Raw genomic sequence first — 20,939 nt, 5'->3', positions numbered from 1 at the left:
GTTTAATCTTCTCCGCCAAATGGATACAGTTGTCACCATCAACCCGCAGCAAGAGCGGGGGCCGCTAATGATAAAGTCATATCTGGGATCCTGCAGGTCCCCGCTGCAATTCCCCCGTCCCCCACTGGAGGGCAGGCAGCAACGGATATCCGGCATCAGTACCAGCGCCGCGTACCCGGGTCACGTGACAGCAGGCAGGGCCACCTCTCACGCCACAGCCCAGAAGGCACGGGAAGTGTCGGGGTTTAAAGGGGAGGGGGCCGTTTAAAGTGGAGTGCGGCCGATTAAAGGGGAGGGCGGCCGTTTCAAGGGGAGGGCGGCCGTTTCAAGGGGTGGGCGAGGAATCGGACAACATTATTCCCGTCCCCAGGGCGGTGACGTTTACACCCAGAGATGTTCACACGGCCACTCTCAGTCTGCATCTGGATTCCTGCATCGACCTCAGTTCCTTCTTCCCGGTCGGACTGAACTTATTCGCCCCCAGCCTGAAATAAATCGAGGAATAAAGAGGAAATAAACAGATGAAACAGTGTCAGTAACAGACTGGGGTTAATATTTCAACAACACTTACAGTTGAGGGAGTGCAGAACCAGGGGCCACAGTTTAAGAATATGGAGTAAGCCATTTGGAACAGAGACGAGGAAACACTTTTTCTCACAGAGAGTCGCGAGTCTGTGGAATTCTCTGCCTCAGAGGGCGGTGGAGGCAGGATCTCTGGATGCTTTCAAGAGAGAGCTAGATAGGGCTCTTAAAAATAGCGGAGTCGGGATATGGGGAGAAGGCAGGAACGGGGTATTGATTGGGGATGATCAGCCATGATTACATTGAATCGCGGTGCTGGCTCGAAGTGCCAAATGGCCTACTCCTGCATCTATTGTCTATTGAACAAAATCACAGGAGAAAGAAGCCCACGGATCTGCTGATATTTTATCACATTAAACATTAACACAAACACTCACCTGATCCACTTCAGTCTGGGGAGGGCCAGTATGAGGCGGTGGAGAGCGGGGACAGATTGGTCTGTGAGGGAGTTCTGTGCCAGGTACAGCTCCGTCAGCGAAGTATTTGTACTGAAAGTGGAGACGAGTTCCTCGGCACCAGAATCTGTGAGACCAACACCATCCAGCCTGGAGACGAGAGAGAGTGAGAGTGAGAGGGACACAGAGAGTCAGGAGACGGTGCAAATCCCCAGTGATTATCAGTGACACAATTACTGATCGTATTAATGTTCAGTGTCAGATACCCAGTGAGTGTAAACACAATCTCTCACTGTCTGGGACTTACCCCAGTCTATGTATTTTACAGTCCGGGTTCGTCAGAGCCGCAAACACCAGTTTCACTCCGGAGTCTCCAAGTTTATTATCACCCAGCCACAGCTTCGTCAGTGAGTGGTTTGTACTGAGAGCGGAGGTGAGATCCGCGGCTCCAGAATCTGTGAGACCGACACTGTTCAGCCTGGAGATGAGAGAAAGTGAGGGTGAGGGACACAGAGAGTGACATGTCTAGCAAGCCGCTTTTAAGCTCAAATACATCTCCTGACTTCATACAGACATGACGGACTGGTCTGTAGGCTTTTTGGGGGCCTTGTGCCAGAGGAAAAACATTTTCTGCTAGGCTGCAAAATGCAATTTTTGGCCTTTTGCAAGGTCCAGCTAACTCCTTTTAAGCTGAAATACATCTCCTGATTTCATACAGACATGAGGGAATGCCTTCTGCACTTTTGCAGGCCCTTGTGGGACCTAAAATGCATTCTCTGCAAGGCAGCAAAATCCATTTAATGGCCTTTTCCCCGGGCTTGGCAAGGTGCTTTAACGCTCAAATGCATCTCCTGTGTTCATACAGGCATGAGGGAATGTGGTTCCTTTATCTTGACAGGAACAGGGTACTGATTGGGGATGATCAGCCATAATCCCATTGAATGGCGGTGCTAGCTTGAAGGGCCGAATGGCCTACTCCTGCACCTATTTCTATTGACTATTAACCTTTTGGGAATCCTGCACCAATACTCCCAAGTCCCATTGCATCTCTGATTTCTGGACTGTCCAGCCTGGAGATGAGAGTGAGGGTGAGTGAGAGAGAAACAGGAAACGGTGCAAATCCTCAGTGTTTATCAGTGACACAATCACTGATCATATTAATGTTCAGTGTCATACACCCAGTGAGTGTAAACACAATCTCTCACAGTCTAGGACTTACCCCAGTATCTGTATTTTACAGTCCGGGTTCCTCAGAGCCGCAGACACCGGTTTCACTCCGGAATCTCCAAGTTTATTATCTCCCAGGTACAGCTGCGTCAGTGAGTGGTTTGTACTGAGAGCGGAGATGAGATCCTCGGCTCCAGAATCTGTGAGACCGACACGGTTCATCCTGGAGTTGAGAGAGAGAGAGTGGGTGAGTGACACAAAGAGACAGGAGATGGTGCAAATCCCCAGTGTTTATCAGTGACACAATTACTGATCATATTAGTGTCAGACACCCAGTGAGTGTAAACACAATCTCTTACAGTCTGGGACTTACAATAGTGTCTGTATTTTACAGTCCGGGTTCCTCAGAGCCACAGACACCAGTTTCACTCCGGAATCTCCCAGTTTATTCTCACTCAGGTTCAGCTTCGTCACCGTGTGGTTTGTACTGAGAGCGGAGGCGAGATCCTCGGCTCCAGAATCTGTGAGACCGACACGTTGCAGCCTGGAGATGAGAGAGAGTGAGGGTGAGAGACACAGACAGGAGACGGTGCAAATCCCCAATGTTTATCAGTGACACAATTACTGATCATATTAATGTTCAGTGTCAGACACCCAGTGAGTGTAAACACAATCTCTCACAATCTGGGACTTACCACAGCATCTGTATTTTACAGCCCGGGTTCCTCAGAGCCGCAGACACCAGTTTCACTCCGGAATCACCTAGGGCGTTGCGTCCCAGTCTAAACACAAACAGACAGAGTATGAAACAAATGGATACAAACCCCGGCTAGGCTGAGATAGATAACTTCTCTCAAACGGATATGTATGGAAACACTTCAGCACATTATTGAAAAAATCTCTGTGGACGCGGTGTTTGGTGACTTTCACCATTTATTCTCATTCCCTGACCAACGACCGGGAAATGTTCCCCGTGCAGAGAACGGCGGCAGGCAACACGCGCCCCGGGGGAAGGGGTCGACCACCGGTGACCCGGGGGAGATGGGGGGGGGGGGGGAGTGGAGACGACCACCGGTGACCCGGGGGAAGAGAGGGTAAAATAGGTGGGGTGCCCCCCCCCCCCTGTGCACAGTGACGGCCGCTCGGCCCCATAGAAGGGGTGCTGGATGGAATTACAAAATAGTGAAACCATTTTACAGTTCAGTGTTAGTGTCAAACGGACAGTTACCTCAATTCCTGACACTTGTGCAGAGCCGGTCCCAGCCGCTGGAGACCTTCACACTGAATGCGGCAGCTCTCCAGATCGAGGTGTTTGATTGTATCACAGGGCCTGATGACATGAGACAGGACCGCACAGTCAATCGGGGTCAGTCCCAGTCCATGGAATGAAAGTGTTTCCACAGATCCCAGTGTCTGCTGAGCCAGTACAGGATTCTGAGACTCAAACAGGTAGTGCAGCGTGTTCAGGAGGCTCCGTTTACCAGCTTCACTCCTTGTGTTTCCAGCCCGGCGTTTAACCTCCTCCTTCACCCAGTCAATCACTCGGCAGATTGTTTGATGAGGGAATTGACCCAGAAACTCCTCCAGGATCCAAACTGCCAGTGGGGAGGAGAGACCAGCGACAAAACGGAGAAATACTTCAAATCGCCCGTCTGTCATGCCATGGGCTTCAAAGAGGAGTGTCTTGATATCCCCGCGATCTGAAGACATGAATTGCGCGAGTGCGGCTACAAACTCTTGGATGGTGAGGTGCGGGAAGGTGTACACCACGCTCCGGGCTGAACCCACTCTCTCCAAAAGTTCCATCAGGAACCCGGACAGGAACTGGGAAGGCTGTAGATTGATTTTGATCAAATCTTCATCTGTGAACACAATGTTCTTCTCAGCCACTCCAGTGAAGGCCATCTGACCAACCCTCAGTAACACCTCACGGGAGCTCTCAATCTCACGGCCGTGGTTTTTCAGGATGTTGTAAATAAAGTAGCAATATAGTTGGGTGATGGTCTTGGGAACTTGCTGCGGGCCCCGGTGTGTTTGTGTGAAGAAGGGGCCCAGTGTCAGGCCAAGGATCCAACAGTAGGCGGGGTTGTAGCTCATGGTGTACAGGATCTCGTTCTCCTTCACGTGTTTGAAAACAGCTGCTGCCACCGTCTGATCTTCAAAATACCTGGTGAAATATTCCTTCCGTTCCTCACCAACAAATCCCAGGATTTCAGCCCAGACACTGATCGCTGCCTTTTTCAGTAAATGTAGCGCAGTGGGGCGGGTGGTCACCAGCACTGAACACCCTGGGAGCAGCTTGTGCTGGATTAAACTGTACACAATGTCAGACACTTCACACCACCACTCGGGATCTGGGCACTGGTGCTTAGGTTCGGTGTCTCTCCGACTGTCAGCAAAATCGATTCTGCCCTTGAATTCATCCAGACCGTCGAATATAAACAGCAATCTTCCAGACCTCCCGCAGCATATTCTCAAAGTAAGGATATTGCTCCAGAATCAGTTCCCTCAGGTTTATTCTGTCTTTAATTGTGTTTAAATCCCGGAATTTGAAACTGAAGACAAACTGGAATTGTTGGTATATTTTCCCCGTGGCCCAGTCATGAACAATCTTTTCCACCATTGTTGTTTTTCCGATCCCCGGGACTCCGGCCACGGCAGACGAATTCCCAGATTTGGATTTGCTCGCCGAAACGTTCTGGAATTACTGATCAGTTCGGATTTTTTCAAACTCTCCCCCGAGATGTTCCTCTCTCCATTCTTCATGGTCCCGGCCTCTTGCCAGCAGCTCATGTTCCACCAGTGTCCGATCTCGAACAGTGGAGATGACCGTGAGCTTGGCGTATCGATCAAGCAGCTGGAAAACCTTAACCTTCTCCTTCATCAGGATGGTGTTCACGCTCAGCATTTCAGTCTGTGCCTTCAGTGTCTCCATGTGCTTCTGCTGAACATCTTTTATCAGGTGAGATAAACAAGAGGTCTTGAAATTAGATTCATCACGCAAAGAAAAACACATTCACGAATTCTAATATTATGGTTATTAGTTGACTGTGTTATTGATTATATGTTATCTGATAGTTATTGTTGTTTATTGGTCAACTAAGCAGAACAAAATTGGAAAAATAGTATTTGACAAGTACATCGATTGGAAAGGTTTAGAGGAATATTGGGCAATCGCGGCTGGTCGGGAGAACTTAAATGGGGCATTTTGGTCGGTAAGTACAAATTAGATCGAAGATCCTGTTTCCGTGCTGTGTGACAGTATAAATTTATCACTACAACTCTAAATTCAAGAGTAATCAACGCGGGAATGAAAGAGTTTCCCAGAAAGCGGGTAGTGCGAGTTATTCCAGCGTGCCGTCATTCATTAGATAGTGTACTTCCAATGTTTAACATCATCAATGACCTGTCTCTCCATAATCGCAGAGGACTGGAGAATACCCAGGGTTGTTCCTTTGTTTAAGGAAGAAAGTAGAGATGAACCAGGAAATGAACCTCGTCTGTGGTTGGGAAGCCATTGGAGAGGGATTGTTTGAATATGATTTGGAAAAGAATATGACTACTAGGGAAAGTCAGCGAAACATAGAAAATAGGTGCAGGAGGAGGCTATTCAGCCCTTCGAGCCAGCACCACCATTCATTATAATCATGGCTGATCGTCCCCAATCAATAACCCGTGCCTGCCTTCTCCCCATATCCCTTGATTCCACAATCCCCAAGATCTCTAACTCTGTCTAGCTCTATCAAAACTTGCTCTTAAATCCATCCAGTGACTTGGGCTCCACTGCCCTCTGTGGCAGGGAATTCCACAAATTCACAACTCTGGGTGAAACAGTTTTTTCTCACCGCAGTCTTAAATGGCCTCCCCTCTATTCTAAGACTGTGGCCCCTGGTTCTGGACTCGCCCAACATTGGGAACATTTTTCCTGCATCTAGCTTACATAGAAACATAGAAACATAGAAAGTAGGTGCGAGAGTAGACCACCAGGTCCGTCGAGCCCGCACCGCCATTCGCTCATGGCTGAACACTAAACAGACACACTTACCCACAAACAGTAGACACAAGACACAGAACACAAGTCACTACCCTCCCCTTTATACCGCTATCACCCCTCTCCACCCCAAGAACCTCGTGATCTCCTGGGGGAGGCAAAAAAACGGATAAAAACCCAGGTCCAATTCGGGAAAAAAATCCGGGAAATTCCTCTCCGACCCCAATCTAGGCGATCGACACTTGTCCAGGAGATCACTCAGGTCTTACTATACTAACCATACCTAGGTCCATATCCCTGCCCTCTCCCCGTAGCCCCTTATCCCCTTGGCAGCTAAAAAACCATCTATTTTAGTCTTAAATATATTTAACGTTTCTGCTTCCACTGCCCCCTGGGGCAGTGAATTCCATAAATTAACCACCCTCTGGGTGAAGAAGTTCTTCCTCATCTCAGTTTTAAAAGAGCCCCCCCTTATTCTGCAACTATGTCCCCTAGTTCTAGTTTCCCCGATCATTGGGAACATCCTCGGTGCATCCACCCGATCAAGGCCCCTCACGATCTTATATGTTTCAATGAGATCGCCTCTCATTCTTCTAAACTCCAAAGAGTAGAGTTCCAGCCTACTTAACCTTTCCTCATATGTCAATCCCCTCATTGCAGGAATTAATCTTGTAAACCTTCGCTGCACTGCCTCCAGGGCTAGTACATCCTTTCTTAAGTATGGACCCCAGAACTGTACACAGTATTCCAAATGTGGTCTCACTAATACTGTGTACCACATAGCTTGACCAGTCCTTTTATAATTTTTATGTTTCTATAAGATCCCCCCCCCCCCTCATCCTTCTAAACTCCAGTGAATACAAGCTTAGTCTTTTCAATCTTTCCTCATATGACAGTCCCGCCATCCCAGGGATCAATTTCGTGAGCCTACGCTACATTGCCTCAATTCCAAGGATGCCCTTCCTCAAATTAGGAGACCAAAACTGTACACAATACTCTGGGTGTGGTCTCACCAGGGCCCTGTACAACTGCAGAAGAACCTCTTTACTCCTATACTGAAATCCTCTTGTTATGAAGACCAACATTTCATTAGCTCTCTTCACTGCCTGCTGTAACTGCACGCCAACTTTCAGTGACTGGTGTACAAGGACACCCTCTCGCTGCACATCCTCCTTACCTAACCTAACCCCATTGAGATAATAATCTGCCCCCTTGTTTTCGCCGCCAAAGTGGATAACCTCACATTTATCTATATTATATTGCATCTGCCACGCATCTGCCCACTCACTCAACCTGTCCAGGTCACCCTGCAACCTCCTAACATCCTGTTCACACTGCCACCCAGATTTGTGTCATCCACAAATTTGCTAGTGTTGCTCCCAATTCCTTCTTCCAAATCATTAATATATATGGTAAACATTTGCGACCACAACACCGAGCCTTGCGGCACTCCACTCGCCACTGCCTGCCATTCTGAAAAGGACCCATTCACTCCTGCTCTTTGCTTCCTGTCTGCCAACCGATTTTCTATCCATGTCAACACCCTACTTGGCTGTAAATACGGTGTGCTCTAATTTTAGTCACCAGTCTCCCGTGCGGGACCTTATCAAAGGCTTTCTGAAAGTCTATATACACTACATTCACTGGCACAGCGTCATCCATTTTCACATCTTCAAAAAATTCCAGAAGATTAGTCAAGCATGATTTCCCTTTCATAAGTCCATGTTGACTTGGACTAATCCTTTTACTGCTATCCAAATGCCCCATTATTACCTCTTTACTAATTGACTCCAACATATTTCCCACCATCGAAGTCAGGCTAACTGGTCTGTAATTCCGTTTTCTCTCTCGCTCCCTTCTTGAAAAGTGCGATAACATTAGCTATCCTCCAATCCACAGGAACTGATCCTGAATCTATTGAACATTGGAAAATGATCACCAATGCGTCCACTATTTCTAGAGCCATCTCCCTGAGGACCCTGGGATGCAGACCATCAGGCCCTGGGGATTTATCATTCTTCAGTCCCATTAGCCTACCCAATACTATTTCTCACCTAATGAAAATGTCTTTCAGTTCCTCTACCCCCTTAGATCCTCTGTCCTCCAGTACATCTGGTAGATTGTTTGCGTCTTCCTTAGTGAAGACAGATCCGAACTACCTATTCAACTCTTGTGCCATTTCCTTGTTGCCCATAATAATTTCACCCATGTCTGCCTTCAAGGGACCCACGTTTGACTTTGCTACTCTTTTTCCCTTAACATATCTAAAGAAGCTTTTACTGTCCTTCTTTATATTCCTGGCCAGCTTCCTTCGTACTTCATCTTTTCAGCCCGTATTGCCCGTTTTGTTTCCTTCTGTTGTCCTATGAAAGTTTCCCAATCCTCTGGCTTCCGGCTACTGTTTGCTGTGTTATACATCTTTTCTTTTAGTTTTATTTCTTTAACTCAAGAAGTTTAGAGTAAGGAAACACCTCCTAATCAAATTCTACACAGCCATCATCCAAAGCATGCTCACTTCATCAATTACAGTCTGGTTCAGCAGTTTAGACACTCACTCCCGTAATAAATTACAACGCATAGTTAACAAAGCATCCAAAATCATCAGCACTCCCCTTCCATCAATAGAATCACTCCATCACAAACGGTCTGTGTCAAGGGTGAAGAAAATCATCTCTGATCCCTCCCACCCAGCTCATCACATCTTCCACCTGCTGCCATCAGGAAGGCGCTACAGCTCACTGTCCGCCAAGACATCTCGATTTAAAAACAGTTTTTACCCACACGCAATCCGAATTCTGAACACACTATGATAACAGCACATATCCTCCCCATGCATGTACTGTATATTGTATGATGTTGTGTTTTATGTTATGTTTGACGGGAATCAGCCTACCTTGTAACATCCTGTACTGAACCTGAATTCCACCAGCTTGACTGTGTGGTCATTAAATAATCTAATCTAATCTAATCTAATCTAATCTAATTCTATCCCTAACTTCTCTTGTCAGCCACAGTTGCCTCCTACTCCCCTTAGAATCTTTCTTCACGCCAGGTCATGTCATATGAAAAACTGTGTTTTTGAGGAGGTAATGTAGGTGATCGTTGAGAGACGGACAGTGGATGTTTTCTACATGGACTTTTGACATGCATTTAATAAACCCCATCATCGTCGGCTGATCTAGAAGATTAAGATTCACTATATTCACGGTGAATTGTTCAGTTGTATTCAGAACTGTTTTACTGATGCAGGACAGATAGATCTGTTGGAAGGGAGTTATTCGGGCTGGATGTATGTGATTGGTGGAGTCCGCAGTGATCTGTGCTCGGAACTTTGCTGTTTATGATGTATGAAAATGACTTGGCTGTAAATATAGATAGGCTGCTTCGTAAATTTCCAGACACAACCAAAATTGGTGGAGTTGCGGAACATGTTATAGGAAATATGTTATCTAGCTGGAAAGGGTACAGAGAAGAGTTACGAGGATGTTGCCTGGACTTTAGTGTCTGAGCTATAGGGAGAGGTTGAGTATGCCGAGACTCTATTCCTTGAGCACAGGAGGACGAGGAGTGATCTTATAAATGTGTATACAATCAAGAGACGAATAGATCAGGCTGCTGACATGGATAGAAAATTGGTTGGCAGACAAGAAACAAAGAGTAGGGATTAACGGGTCCCTTTCAGAACGGCAGGCATTGACTCGTGGGGTACCGCAAGGCTCGGTGCTGGGACTGCAGCTATTTACAATATACATCAATGATTTAGATAAAGGAATTACAAGTAACATTGGCAAATTTGAAGATGACACAAAGCTGGGTGGCAGTGTGAACTGTGAGGAGGATGCTATGAGAATGCAGGGTGACTTGGACTGGTTGGGCAAGTGGGCAGATGCATGGCAGATGAAGTTTAATGTGGATAAATGTGAGGTTATCCACTTTGGTGGCAAAACCTGGAAGGCAGATTATTATCTAAATGGTGCAAATTGGGAAAAGGGGAAGTACAACGGGACCTGGGGGTCATTGTTCATCAATAATAGTAAGCATGCAGGTACAGCAGGCAGTGAAGCAAGTGAATAGCATGTTGGCCTTCATAATAAGAAGATTTGAGTATAGGAGCAAAGAGGTCCTTCTATTGTTGTACAGGGCCTTAGTGAGCCCACACCTGTAGTATTGTGTGCAGTTGTGGTCTTTAAATTTGAGGAAAGACATTCTTGCTATTGAGGGAGTGCAGCGTAGGTTTACAAGGTTAATTCCCGGGATGACGGGACTGTCATATGCTGAGAGAATGGAGTGGCTGGGCTTGTATACTCTGGAATTTAGGATGAGAAGGGATCTTATTGAAACATATAAGATTATTAAGTGTTTGGACACGCAAGAGGCAAGAAACATATTCCCAATGTTGGAGAGTCCAGAACCTGGGGCCACAGTTTAAGAATAAGGGGCAAGCCATTTAGAAGAGAGACGATGAAACACTTTTTCACCCAGAGTTGTGAGTCTGTGGAATTCTCTGCCTCAGAGTGGCTCAGGGCGGTGGAGGCAGGTTGTCTGGATACTTTCAAGAGAGCTAGATTGGGCTCTTAAAAATAGCGGAGTCAGGGGATATGAGGAGAAGGCAGGAATGGGGTACTGATTGAGGATGATCAGCCATGATCACATTGAATGGCGGTGTTGGCTCGAAGGGCCCACTCCTGCACCTGTTGTCTATTGACAATGCTCTGAGCAGTGTTGATGTACTGATCCTTGTAGTGCAAACTCATAACCCCTGACCAAGTGCCGACAAAGTTCATAGAGTGGTGAAGAAAGAATATGGTCTGCATTCTCCCACGGGACATTCAGTATGAGAATCACAAATTCACACTGCAGATTTGCAGAAAAATAGGATAGTACTGGTGTAACTCATTAGGCCATGCAGCATCCCCGGAGAACAAGGATGTGAGATATGTCATGTCAGGAAACCTCTTCAGGCTGTTTAAAGTGGGGCTGGTTGAAGAAAGCTGGGAGACCTGGAGGACCAGTCGCCTCACAGTGCCAGAGACCCAGGTTTGATCCTGACTTCGGGTGCTGTTTATGTGGAGTTTGCAGCTTCTCCCCGTAACCATGAGGGTCCCCCCCAAGAGTCCTTCACTTTCCTCACACCGCACAGACGTGGGTTAATTGGATCTCTGCAAATTGTCCCTAGACTGCAAGTTGATATAAACATGGGATACAATAGGACTAGCGTGAAAAGGTGAACGATGGATGACGTGTACGCACTGGGCAGAATGTCATGTTTCCATGCCCTAGCCCTGAACTAAACAAAACATGCAATTGAATACCTTTCAGATGAGCAGATAGTTCCGAGGAAGCCTTCATGTCATTGTTGAACGATTCGATCAGATCAGAACCTGTTGGAATCAGTTTGTGGAATGAGTCTGAGGTGCATTGTGGCAAAAAGATCAAATTCTATATAGAAAAATGTCCTGTACCTTTTTCCCCCATTGCTATCAGCAACTCCTCCAGTTTGGGGAGCAGGTGGTGCATTTTTACGAAACATTTCCATATCAGATTACGGACCCGCGGCTCTTTCTCAGTCACCAGGTTGAGGAGAAGTGTGGAACCGGCCGCACAGCTTCCTCTCTTGGAGCGTTTGATGACTCGCTGTGAAGAGCGTAGAGACGAGGAGTTATATAGCTGTACTGCACGGAAACGGAACCCTCGGCCAACCTTGGCGATGGATTTACTGGAGTCACAGTGCCTTAAGTGGTAGAGTGATAGAGTAGTATAACACACGGAGACAGGCCATTCAGCCCACATTGTCCATGCCAACCAAGTTGCAATTGTAAGCTAGGGCCATTTGCCTGCATTTGGTCTACAGCCCCATTAGCCCCTCCTACCCACTCATCTGTCTGAATGTACTTTCAAATCCCTAATGTTATCCGCTTTTCCAGCTTCCTCTGGCATTGTGTTCCAGATATGGACTGCTCTCTAGGTAAACCTGATGTCCCCAGATTCCACCTACATTTCTCCCATCTCCCCTCAAGCCTACACCCTCCAGTTTCTGGATCCTTTATCCTGGAAAACAAGACTGTGTTCCCTTTATCCCAGCATCTTTTTGTCTTGCACACCTCAGTAAAGTCACCCTCATTCTCTTGCACACCGACAAAAAATATCCCAGCATACCTAACCTCCCCATATAACTCAAGAAGTAGGCCTGGGCATCCTGGTTAATCTAGCCTGTATCATTTCCAACTGAACGATAAGATTAATAAGGAAGATATTGTGAAGGAGCGGGACAGAGTCACGTCAAATAAGAAAGCGAGGAATTGCTCAGGGATGGACTTCCCGGACATATGGAGCAGTGAATGCAGTGGCCGGCTGGGTCTTTGTAACTGAGAGCATTACAGTCCCATGCCGGAGTTGGGTATTAGGGATTGTCGACAATCTCCTGGAGTATCAATGGGATCAAATTCCTCTGCCTTTCAAGCCACTCCGAAGCACAATGCGGGCATGTGATGAATGCAGAGCAGGATGTTCTGCACCATCCGACTTCATCAATTAAAAGTGTAGGAAGATGCAGATGCTGGTTCATGCCGAAGATAAACACAACATGCTGGAGCATCTCAGCGGGTCAGGCAGCATCTCTGGAGATAAGGCACAGGAACAGAGGTTTCCCTCTCCCCCGACTTTCAATCTGAAGAAGGAACTCAACCCGAAACATCACCCAGTTCATTCCTCCAGAGATATCCTGCCTGACCCGCTAAGTTGCTCCAGCATTTTGCGTCTTTCATCGATTAACACATGCGCATACCTCACTGCCGCAATGTACTGTAAGAGAAAATGCATTCTCTTTAATCAAATAAAACAAAGCGCTGGAAGGTGGACACGATGGCGCAGCGGTAGAGTTGCTGCTTTACAGCCAAAGCAGCAACGGACACCCGGGTTCAATCACATTATGGGTTGTCTGTACGGAGTCTGTACGTTCGCCCCGTGACCTGCGTGGGTTTACTCTGAGATCTTCGGTTTCCTCCAACACTCCAAAGACGTACAGGGTTGTAGGATAATTAGGTCTTGTAGGTTAATTAGTTTGGTAAATGTAAAAATTGTCCCTAGTGAGAGTATAATGTGCGCGGATGGCAGGTCGGCGTGGGCCCGGTGGGTTGAAGGGCCTGTTTTCGCGCTGTATCTCTAAACTAAATTCAAACACTTCGGTTCGGGTAGCAGCTATCAAGGCACAAGGACAGATGACATTTTGGTGTTGAGCCCTTCTTAAGATTCTGACCTGTGGTGTTGTATATCGGTGCCCTCCTGAGACTGAAACATTTTGTCTATTAACCTGGTATGCTACAATGCTGGGGTCACTGCTCAGTCACTCAGGCCTGGTGGCTGGCAGCTCAGAAACTGCCAGAAATTCTGCCCAAAACAGGTGAGCGACTCTGTGAGAGGGGAGAGGGTGGAGAATCGATTTTAGACATTTTTCATCTTTTTCTATAGATCACAGCAATGAAGGAGGAAAGTCTACCCTGGCCTGGATCTCACAGGGAGCCAATGAAGGGAAGGAGAAAAATCTAGGGTGAGGGTTAATACTTACTGATGGGCTGAAGGGACTCCTCCTGGGCTAGTACAGACCTGATGGGTTGAAGGAACTGTTTAATAAAAACTATCTGTGTGAAATCTCATTGAAAGGCACTTTTCCAGGCCTGGCAAGGGCCTTTTGGGCCAAAATGCTCTTCCTGCGCTAATACGGGCATTTTGGGCAAAAGGGACTAATAGGTGCTGTGTGGGCCGTAATGAGTGCTTTCAGACAGGCCAAACAACTCATCTTCATTTCATTTCCATTGTCATTTCAGTTTCAAACTATTATCCAGCTATTATCAGACAACTGTACCGTCCTCTCACCAGTTCGAGTGCGATCCAGACTTTCTAGCAACCTCATTGGAGACCTTGAACTATCTTTAATTGGAATTTATGGGTCTTTATTTTGCAATAATTGTTGTACCCTTGATCCTTGAACAACTACATTGTGGACGACTGGATTGTAATCATGAATAATCTTTTCGTTGTTTGGATTGTACGTAATAAAACGATTTTCACTCTACCCCGGTACACGTGACAACAACAAACTAAACTAAGATCCCGGCACTTGCATTTTACAGGGCTCATTATTAAATGCCATTCGAAGATCCAGTGAACGCCACAGCTTTCCCACAACCTACTCTGAAGAAAGGACCAAGCCGGAAATTTCCTTCCAGGGAGTTTGCCAGGCCCGCTGGATTAATCCACCACTTTGTTTCTTGCTTAAGATTGCTGCATCTGCAGTTCCCTCTGTTCCCCTCTGTGTACTCTGCGGGTTAAATCATCAAGCAACTCAAATACATTTGTCAGACGTGATTTGCCTTCGTTAAAGCATGTTGCATGATCTGCTTTCTCAAAGAATTAGATTGTTTTAAATTATTATTGAGCCTATCATCTTGCTAACAATAGATGTTAAACGAAATGGCCCAGGGGTTGATGTAAGAATTCTGAAATTGATAAGAGTAAGTTGGTAGCATGTTAAACCCAAAGGTTTACATACTAAGGAAGCATGTTGGGGAAAAAGGTCAATATGTGGAAGGTAAATTACACTGGGAAAGGCAAATATAGATTCAGAAAGTGTTTACATTGTAAAGCATAGCTGGCCGGAGTAACGATAAATATAGGAGTTTGTAAACCAGGCTGAGGCTAACAAGATTCACCAGGACATAACAGAAGGCCTTTAATTGTACCGATTTGGCAGAGAAGGTTAAAAAGGACCTAGGGGAAAAACAAGGATGTAAGACTGCAAAGAGAAGTTGATCACCTATTAATTATCCCAACAATGTAAAATACGCATAAAACTATTATGTTGTGAGTGTTTTGCTAGCGATGTGAATCATTGAAACACTTTGGGTTGTGTCAGTGTATTGCACCACATCCTGAATATAATGGCGTGTTTGAGAAACTCACCACCACTGTACGCAATATTCTTTGTGACTGCGCCGTACTGAGCTGTAATTATAGAGAGCAGTACAGCACAAGAATGGACCCTTCGGCCCACAATATGTGTGCATGAAAACATTTGAGTATCGGCTGAACTAACCCACTCGTCCATTCCTCTCCCTACCTTGTACTCTTGCTCACTGAAATATCTCTCGTATGCTAGAACGAAGACGACATTTTCCACCGCCTTTTGAATCGCCTCTTCCAGCCTCTTGCGGTAATGATTTGTCGATTCCAGCAGCTGCGAATCATCACACCTATCCAGGAGCTCCGTCATCGAAGACACTGGAGGAGCTGTGATGAATCAAAATAACGGAATTATCAAGGGTTGTCTGTTTTCCACCACAGATAGCTTTCACCACCCACACTCTGCTAAAAGGCAGACCACATGACGGAGATGAGGCGCTCCAATCAGCGGGTTGCTGTCAGGCCACGTGCCGGTTCTACCCGCACCCTGCACGGAGGGAGACCCGGCTGTGATCCTCGGCTTGCCCTGACAATGGTCCCCAGGCTGTTGTTGTAACTTATACCCTGCGGCATCTAAACAATGCGCTAACTCACAACAATTGTCCCTCCTCCACTGTTCAATCCCACGGGTGCATTCGCTTCTTGATTCTGGATGGACACAATGTCGACACCTTTTAACAGAATACACCGTTGCGACATTAACCTCGACTTATTGTCACACTTTAGCTTCAGAGTTAGCATTCACAGTTCAGAGGCACAGTATGCAAACAGGCCCTTCGGCCCAGCGAGTCCACGCCAATCATCAATCGATCACCCGCTCACACTAGTTTTATGTTATCTTGCGTTCTGCATATTAGTAGCACATTTACAGAGGGCAATTGACGTTCATGCCAGCATGCCTTAGGGACATGGGAGGAAACACACGCCATCATAGGAAAAACATGCAAACTACACACAAATAGTGGCCGTGGTTAGAATCAAACCAGTCTATGGCGCCGTGAGGCAGCGGTTCTACCAGCTGCTCTACTGTGCTGAAACTTATTATTATCACATGTACTGAGAAACAGTGAAAATATTTTGTTTGCATGCTATCCAATCTAATCCGATAATACTATACATAAATGCAACCAAGCCAAGCACAAGTACAGCAGGTAGAGCAAAGAGAGTGCTGAATATAGTTTTCTCAGCATGTAGCGATACAGTTTCGGAGAAAACATCCAACGTCCGCAATGAAATAGTTTGTAAAAATAAGGACTGTGTCCCACACAGGCCGCCACTCACCAATGCAAGGATCTTTCAGCAGTCTGATAACATCATAATAAGAATGATCAAAGGGTTGTTCTTCTGGCTGGGGGTCTATGGCAATACTGGGGTGCGCAGCAGTAAGAATGACAAAGTCACACCGCACAGACAGAGATGCTTCGGCCAGACGCAGACGTGTCGACCAACCTGCCCTATCTGAGCTAGCCCTGTTTGTCCATGTTTGCCATTATCATTCCAAACCTTTCTTGCCCATGTACCTGCCCAAATGTCACTAAAACCATGTTATTGGCAACACATTCCATATATCCTCCTCCCTCTGTGCCCAAAGTCTTTTTTTAAAGGGGAATGGAACCAAGAACTAGACGGCAGATCTGTTCTTGTACTGCAGTGTACTAGTTTAGATAGAATTCTCCAACCTCTTTCAATACTTCCTAGTCGCTTTCCTTCTTTCCTTATCCCAATACATAACCTATTCCCCATCCGTAAATTTCCCCAACCATTCCACCCAAATCTCTCCACTGGCTTTATCATTTCATGTCATTCAAACATCTTCTCGCATTACAAGACCTTTGCCTTATTTTCTCTTTAGTCTCATTTTAGTCATGGTTTCATCTCTAACCATCTGCCAATCCACACTCCCTCCTCCCTCACCACCTGATCCATATCCAACTTTCCCGTGCCGGTCTCCCACCACTTTTCCCGCATTCTCTCCCCAACCACAATCAACCCGTTCGGGTTCAGGCCTCTTTTGACCTTCCTAACTCTTTGGTTCTGTTTTATTTCCCCATTTAACCTCAAATGACTCACTGGGAGTAGCATCCCATCCCTGACAAGCATTCACTTATTTTCCCTAATCAGATCCTCAACATCTGTTGTTCACCACTTAACCTCTTTGCTTCTTCTGCTAACGGCCACGCTGAGTCGGAGCAGTTCTCTCACTTTTAAAAACCTCCAATCGTCACATGTTCATTCCCCTCTAGTAGCTGCTGCCAGGCAGTCTTTATACCCATCAAATGACCCTATTGCAGACAGTCATGCCCTATCATTCTTGTACTCCCTCCGGCTCAGGTCTATCGGCCTTCAGTTGATCCCCTATTCCCTCTCCCCGTGCGTGCTGCAGGTCAGGCAATCTGATCCAGTCACATTGTTGGGACATTTATATCTGACGTAATTCTGCAACACACCATCGTCTGTCTTCGTTGTCGAGGCCACTGGATCTCCTCCCTGGTCCGCTTCATCAGCCATGATGGTGACTGTCGTTCATTCGTCCCGTTGCTCTGTAATATACAGATTAAAAGCCGGTATTAGACAACAATTCAAAGGAGCAGGACAACACCTTCAGCTGATGACATCACATGCTGTCAACCGTGTAGGAAAGAACTGCAGATGTTGGTTTAAATCGCAGGTAGACACAAAATGCTGGAGTAACTCAGCGGGCCAAGCAGCATCTCTGGGGGGAAAGGTTTTTTAATAATGGGTGACGTTTTGGGGTCAAGTCCCTTCTTCAGACAGATTCAGTCCCTTCAACACAAGCTTGTCTTATCAATAATTCAAACCCCCAAAATAATGGAACAAATATACTTTGGAGACAGCGCAAATGGCAAACTATCGTTCCAGGAAATAAGAATAAGAAATTCAGAAGTGATAAATTTGGCTGTAAAATATTTAAATCGCCCATGGTTCTCAAGAGGGCATTTACATACAAAAAGAAAACACCTCTGAAGCAAAATTTACAGCCAGATTTATCACTTCTGAGACTTTTTAGATACCAAAGGAATCAAGAAAAAACACAAATAATGCCTTACTGTTGATGAAATGCAGTGAGCAAACGCGATAATACCCAATATTTTCAATTCCGATATCTGCACGGCCAATGTCCGCCAAGCACTTTAGCTGTTGTTGTCCCTTCAGCTCTCGCTCCTCTTTACCTTCATTTCGCTTCACGTTTGGAATTCCGAAGTTGGGTACGTATCTCCCACGCTTACCCCAACTTCCACAATTTTTTACTGCGGAAAAGTTCAACATTTTGGCCGTTTTTAACAGGTAAGAAAGTATGCGTTTCTTGCATTAATAACATATACCGGAAGCTGCAATGTTCTCCAGATGGATTTAGCGGCTCCGTGCGTCAAGCCCTATGACCCAGTGACCTTACGTGCAACCCCTCTATTACAATCTGTTACCTCTATATTCAGCTGCTTATAAAACCTATTTCATATTGCATCTCCCCAAGGTTTCAGAATGCCCCACTCCAACATACTTCAAAAATGACAAACGTTGTAAATATAAAGGAAGATTTGTCTGGCTATTTTAAAATCAGGAATGAAGGATGTGCCCCAAATTACAAGATCTCCATGTAGAATATTTCCTAGAACAGAAGCATCAAACACCAGCAATATAGATGAGATGAGAAAAACACCCCATTGAAAACAAAAAGCTATGGTATACCTATGTAACTCAAGAACCAAATAACAAGCGCAGGAGTAGACCACCTGGCACCTCGTGTCTGCCCTGCATTCCAAATGCCTTTTAGATGATCTACCCAAAGACCCAATTCATCATCTGTGCCAGATCCTCGAAGATTTCAAATCCCCTGATCACCGTATCATTATTCCAGACCAAACAACGTCAATGCACAGCGTCCACGCCTCATCTGAATGGAGGCGTCAACTCACAGAGAAAGGGAAGAAACACTCTCGGATGGGGAATTACCGCCACACTCTGCTGGCCCTCTTCCAAACACAACCCTGCCACCCAGGGCGAAAACTTCCACACCGCTATCATAATTACTAACTGGAAGGGGAAATAAACCAACTGCAAATATCTCAATTCTACTGGAAATTGTAGTCCCCAGTCAACCCATGGCACATTCCACCACATCCTTGGAGTTCCCATTCCACAATAGCAGGATTATATCCCAGGCTTGGACTCTGCGGGGTCTCCATGATGTCAGGTGATGTCTGCAGTACCACCACCAGTCCCACTTCACAGGAGAATCATCCGTCTCATCTTGCAGACATTCTCTATTATCATAGCTGAAAGATACAATTCTGCATTAAATGGTACTACTTCTGGTCCTGAACTATCCCAGCTGTGGACAGGTGATCTCTCTCCACCTTTAAACAACCTCTAGCATCTAAATCAAACATATTTGTTTACCTAGCCGTTGTGTGGGATCGGGACAAACACAAATCACTACCATTTTTCCTACAGTGTAACAAAGACAAAGTGCATTTACTTCATTGATTAAAATAGTAAATACTGAAAACAGTGTAAAGTGTAATGTTGGATGATCCATTATCAGAACTGGGACTGTAATCAAATGCTTCTCAAACTGCTGAGCGTTTCCAGCATGGCAGCTTATTCCTCAGATCTTCTGGAATAGCAATGTTTCTTTAAATTTCCAAGCCCCAAAAAAGTTGCAAAAGTCACGTCATCCTGGTCAATAGATTTGTGCAAATGCCATAATTCCACTCACATACCCGACAGACAGTCCCAACTCGTTAGTTCTCGGTTCATTATTCAAATATGTACAAAATGCCTTCCATGCTACAAATCCACAAAGTATATTTTCCTCTTGCCACCATTCTGCTGTACCGTCTCCTGGGATCACTCTCTCTGCTGTGACCAGAGGGCGACAAAAACGAGCAGCACTCCTTTACTCTGGCAAGAGGAAGTTGCTGGCCAAAAATAAATGAAAACGGGAATAACAGGTTCAACATCTGACGCCCCAATTTAATTATAAATAATTACCGTGAATGTTCGGCCATTTTGTAACTGGAACAAACTCCAACATTTACTTTACAAATGTATAGATCTGTGTCATTGTGCAACATGAATCTCCACAAACCATCCAATGACAAAACGCAGCCTATTGCATTGTATCTGTTTATTTACGTGTGTGTGTATATATATCTATATATATATATTCTATGGTAAATGGACACACTGATCTGATCTGTATTTATGCCGACAATATTCTGTTGTGCAGCAGCAAGCAAGAATTTAATTGTCCTATCTGGGACACATGACAATAAACTCTTTAAGAAGGAACTGCAGATGCTGGAAAATCTAAGGTAGACAAAAGTGCTGGAGAAACTCAACGGGTGCAGCAGCATCTATGGAGCGAAGGAAATAGGCAACGTTTCAGGCCGAAACCCTTCTTCAGACTATAAACTCTCATGACTTGACCAGATGGCAATAAAAAAATGTGCAACTCTCCGTACAGAAGGCTCAGAAAGGCCTTTACTCTAGTAAAGTAAGAAGTTTTATCAGCAAAAATATCTGAAACCAGAAATAACAAGCTGACGGTTTCAATCTGAAATAATTCCTTGAACATTGAGTCATTTAGTAAGTGTAAAACAAACTGGGACATTTGCTTTGACTCCAGCAGACTGCTCAGCTCATTCAACACATCGAGTGTTGGTTACAACTTTATACAAGTGTGTGTGATGGATGTGCAGCATGAATCTCCACCAACACATCCAATGACAAAACGCAGCAGCAGCTGTTGCTCAACATGACTTTTCTGCTTCAAACTATCACTGGGACACATTTACTCACAACAATAACTTCAATGTCCTCAC

At 45.7% G+C, this 20,939-nt stretch overlaps 2 protein-coding genes across 2 annotated transcripts; both read right to left on the bottom strand.

The window, feature by feature from the left end:
- Positions 1 to 329: 329 nt before the first annotated feature.
- On the bottom strand, positions 330 to 4,241 carry LOC116969008 (NACHT, LRR and PYD domains-containing protein 3-like). Its single transcript, XM_033015984.1, has 6 exons — positions 4,162 to 4,241; positions 2,840 to 2,926; positions 2,518 to 2,688; positions 1,285 to 1,455; positions 960 to 1,127; positions 330 to 485 (listed from the first exon to the last, which is right to left on the bottom strand). Exons 1-6 carry the CDS (start codon positions 4,239 to 4,241, stop codon positions 398 to 400), a joined length of 765 nt encoding a protein of 254 aa, XP_032871875.1. The 3' UTR covers positions 330 to 397.
- Positions 4,242 to 4,610: 369 nt separating this feature from the next.
- LOC116969002 lies at positions 4,611 to 17,733 on the bottom strand. The gene is made up of 5 exons (XM_033015977.1): positions 17,541 to 17,733; positions 15,251 to 15,420; positions 11,598 to 11,769; positions 11,448 to 11,516; positions 4,611 to 5,096 (listed from the first exon to the last, which is right to left on the bottom strand). Exons 1-5 carry the CDS (start codon positions 17,599 to 17,601, stop codon positions 4,849 to 4,851), a joined length of 720 nt encoding a protein of 239 aa, XP_032871868.1. The 5' UTR covers positions 17,602 to 17,733; the 3' UTR covers positions 4,611 to 4,848.
- Between the last annotated feature and the right edge of the window lie 3,206 nt (positions 17,734 to 20,939).

This window comes from Amblyraja radiata, assembly GCF_010909765.2.
Source record: "Amblyraja radiata isolate CabotCenter1 chromosome 42 unlocalized genomic scaffold, sAmbRad1.1.pri SUPER_42_unloc_1, whole genome shotgun sequence".
NCBI lineage: Eukaryota > Metazoa > Chordata > Chondrichthyes > Rajiformes > Rajidae > Amblyraja > Amblyraja radiata.
Note: the sequence above shows the minus strand (reverse complement) of the source record. Positions and strands in the feature narration are given on the sequence as shown.